The sequence below is a fragment of the Henckelia pumila genome, chromosome 3 (genome assembly GCF_033568475.1).
Source record: "Henckelia pumila isolate YLH828 chromosome 3, ASM3356847v2, whole genome shotgun sequence".
NCBI lineage: Eukaryota > Viridiplantae > Streptophyta > Magnoliopsida > Lamiales > Gesneriaceae > Henckelia > Henckelia pumila.
The window spans coordinates 130,893,445-130,897,495 of record NC_133122.1 but is presented as its reverse complement, the minus strand read 5'-3'; the positions used below and the strand labels follow the sequence as shown (position 1 = coordinate 130,897,495).

General features: G+C 36.3%; 1 protein-coding gene across 1 annotated transcript; it reads right to left on the bottom strand.

Annotated features, from left to right (window-relative positions):
- Nucleotides 1-275: 275 nt before the first annotated feature.
- LOC140892355 (uncharacterized) lies at nucleotides 276-3,513 on the bottom strand. Its single transcript, XM_073301206.1, has 6 exons — nucleotides 3,253-3,513; nucleotides 2,482-2,635; nucleotides 2,193-2,307; nucleotides 1,759-1,873; nucleotides 791-1,621; nucleotides 276-667 (listed from the first exon to the last, which is right to left on the bottom strand). The coding sequence occupies exons 1-6, from the start codon at nucleotides 3,256-3,258 to the stop codon at nucleotides 443-445; spliced, it is 1,446 nt and encodes a 481-aa protein (XP_073157307.1). The 5' UTR covers nucleotides 3,259-3,513; the 3' UTR covers nucleotides 276-442.
- Between the last annotated feature and the right edge of the window lie 538 nt (nucleotides 3,514-4,051).

Sequence of the window (4,051 nt, the reverse complement as noted above, 5' to 3'; positions counted from 1 at the left end):
CTCGTCGGACAGTTAACATATATATTTCGAAAATCTTAATGTAATATTTGTATGTCAGCTTTTTTAAGTGATACATCGTGTTATAGCTATACTATGTGGGAAAGAACAATTTGAACAATTTTTGGTAGCATCATCCTACAAAGGGGAATACAATTTTCTCCCAAAACAAAAACAAAGAGGAAAAAAAAAAGCAGCAGCAAAAATCAATGGGGAATATTTAAATTCAACGCAATTGAGTTTAGATAAAATATTGCTACAATCTAAAGAAGCTGGAGAGCTTCAAGTTCTATGATATAAAATACACAAAGGCTTTATCATCATAATATAATAAGTCTTATGATACTGCAAAGGATCATCACCAAAAAATACATGTCCAAATGCAATATTTTCACTCTTTAGAAAATCATATATTCAGCATTTCATATTTCAGCAGTTCCCAAATTTAATGGCTTGAGGCAGTCGAGTGTTTGCTATCAATGGAAACACTGTCCTCTGTCTCACTCCCATCAAGAAAGTGCGAACTGTTATAGATGCTGGACTTGGAACTGTCGCTGCTCGATGTTAGAGGTGATTCTGTATTGCCAGCTGATGCATATTTAGCAGAGACAGAAGATAAAACACGAGTTGCTATGGTGCGCAAGTCGTCAGGAATGGTTCGTCGAATATCCTGTCCAAGGAAACCGGTCATCAGTGAAACAACAGAACGAATTATGCAGAAAAACACTGTTTGGGACGGTTTCGCATGATTCGGATTTCATTGAGAACTTGTTATGCTAAATGATAAACATACCATATGCCTTATAGCCATGTCTAGAGACTTCTTCGAGAGTGATCTTCCGAAGCCCGAATTGTCATGGAAGGATTTCTTGGAGGTATCATGAGATGAGTGTTCATCTTGTTTGGGTGGAGCTAGTTTCCTCATGTTTACTACTCTTTCAACCATTTTCGAACCTATCAATATAGGATTCACATCATCGTCCCCGTTGCTATGTCCTCGACTTCTTGATTGTATAAGGCTCCTATTTTTATGAGCAGTGTTAGTAATTGGAGTCCGTATTTTAGCAGGAGAGCATGACTTTTGCCTTCTTTTTACGTTACAAGACGAATTAGGAGCATGTCCATTCGGCCTTCCCCTGGAAGCCGAAACTGTCCTTTTAGGCATCAGAATTTTCGGATTCTCAGAGGCATCGTGTGACAAAGACAGAATCTCTGAGGGGTTCGACGTCCTAAATACTAGATTTTTCACAGTAGCAGAGCCCATTTTTCTCACAGAACCAGATACAACAGAAGTGGACAATGCAGTGGCTGGTTTACATGTAGGTGTAGTAGACCTTGGTGCAGGCTTTGAACTGGCCGGCATAGATAGCCTGCCAACCGGAGTTGACGAGAGTGGCGTGGTTCTCACAGGGGTAGAGGATCTCGAATTAGCAGACGTTGGCTTGGAAGGAAGTAGTGTCGGCTTGGATGTAGGCGTGGGAGCACGAGAGGACTTCGATTTTTCAGGCAGAGCTGATTTTCCTCTAGTGGGTGTTGCTGCTCTAGGGGTCTTTCTTCGATCACCTGATGATAAAGGCTTATTGTTCGCAGAAGCAACACAGTCGGTACTGTTGGTTGTAGACCACTGCGTCGAATAGAAGGCGTTATAGCACCATAAAGAACGAAAAATATCGATACGAAATCTTAGAAGTTAGAATCATGTCAAAACAACTCTATTTACAATATGGAAACGTTAAAAAAGAGTTCACCTTAAACACTTACCTCAGATTTCAGTGCAATACCTCCACCATTTGTAATTTCGGTTAAACTCAACTCCGAATCTTTTACTGCCAACGCTTCCGAAGGATGTATAGTGGAATCGGGTTGTGCATAAAGCCTGAGAGAGGTTCAGTGTAAGCATCAGACACGAGAAAGAGGACATCATAAGGCTAAGATGAGGATTACAATATATCGATAAATAACTCGGATTCATCTTCGAAAAAATGCAAAGACATCATTATGTAAGATGCAAATTGACAACTTGGAAACATGATTTGATATTGAAAGAAGATTCAATAAGACAAGCATCCAAAGAAATGAAACTAAAGCCAGAGGGTTGCATGAAGACATACCATAATGAGAAAGCAAAGAATCATATCGCATATACACTCACCAAGTAAAACAGCCAAAATTTGATGAGAAAGTAAATGTTTTACCAATCATAATCATTCTCATCAATCTCCAAATTGAGGGAATTTTCATCAGCTGCACTCTGAACAATCTCGAGCTCTAAACCATTTGGTTCCAAAACGGTTCGATCCGACTTTTGCTCTGCACACAAGTTAGTTCAAACCACATGAACAAAAATCTAAGCACACAGTCTTGATCTCAAATCATAGTAATCAACACACAATATATGTGATTAACTCATAATGATGAGACAAACACAGAAAAAAAATCGACAAATTATGATAGAAACATAGGATTAAACCAAGATCAGACTACCGGCTGACTCATCAAGTTCATCAGAGTCCTTAACAAGATATTCACCCCTCTCCTTTTCAACGTTCCTCATTCCCAAAAAAATAGCCAGATCTTCATCTACTTCCCTCATGACCATTCCAAGATTTCTGTTTTGTGGCCTAAACTGTACGGAGGCCTACATTTTCCAAAGAAATTAAATCAAAATAAATGCAAATCATCCCAAATATCCAATCTTTTTGATCAAATTCATTCACTAAGTACATACAGCAACAGAAAAAAGGTTCAAAAGTTATTCATTTAACACACACAAAATTACAAATACGATCACAAATGAGTAAATATGAGTGTAATTCCATGAGGAGCGCTAGCATGAATCATTCCATTCGAGCCCGTGCCCGAATTTTCACTTGCAAATATGAGTGTAATAAAATGATCTGCTCTCCATTTCGTAACACAGTGTCAGATCACTTGCAAATCTATCTATTGCTATGCATAAATGAAGCAAAATCCAAGAACAAAAAACTTGCCAAAGTCCCACAGGCTAAAGTCCAACACAAAAAAAAAATCAAGATTTTCTGACCTTTCTCACAAGAAACACAAATATTTACCAACACCATTCAAACCAAACACTCGAGTGCTGCAAACCCATCTGGCATTTCGATCTAAACTATCCAAAGATTCCAACTTTATCACCTCAGAAAAGCTCCCACAGACCAAGAAACACCCATCACAGTCATCAAGACAGAGAAGAACAAAGCCGGAAAACAAAAACAGACAATGTTAAGCACTTACAGCCATTTATCGAAACAGACAGATTATGGATTGAAAAAAAAATGCAGAGAGATTGCTATTCAGTTTGTAGTTTTATGCTGGAAATTGGCTCAAAGACTGGATTTTTTTTATACATATATTTTCAGATGATTTAGATTTTTTTTTTCTCTTGACAGGAACGAGAGAAATGTGAGGAAAAGAAAGAAAAGGAAGTTGATGAATCAGGGGCCTCTTGCTTGATTCTTCTGTGAAATGGGACACTCTGTTTTAAACATATCTTTTTAGAATTAAAAAGACCATTCAAGTGAAGATTTGAAAATCAGTTCACGCTCACTTCCATGTGGCTGGTGGAGTTTAAAAAATCTTGAATTTCATTAATATAATATAGTTCCTATATTATATATGTTTTTCTGAGATTATATTCATAAAATTTTTTTTGAGGACCATGCTTTACATTATTTTATTTCATGTTTAAGGTTTTGAAAGTCTACATAATGCAGAAATTATGGTTTGAATTAATGTTAAATCATTGTCGATCCATGTTTAAAAGTAAAAAGGTTGCTAGGTCATCGTAGTATTTTCATTTTCAAAATAGTAGTATTCTCTACATCTCGATTGTGTAGCCAGCTTTTTATGTCCTATATATAGATTAAGAAAAGTTATTAAAAAATAAAATTATATATTAACTTTTTATTTTAACCTTATTAATTCATTCAAAAATAGTTATATGTTTTTTTTATGATTTTGTCGGTAAGGTTATATTAGTAAAAGAATTGAACAATATTGTTATAAGCTTACATGAATTTCACAATGCACATTT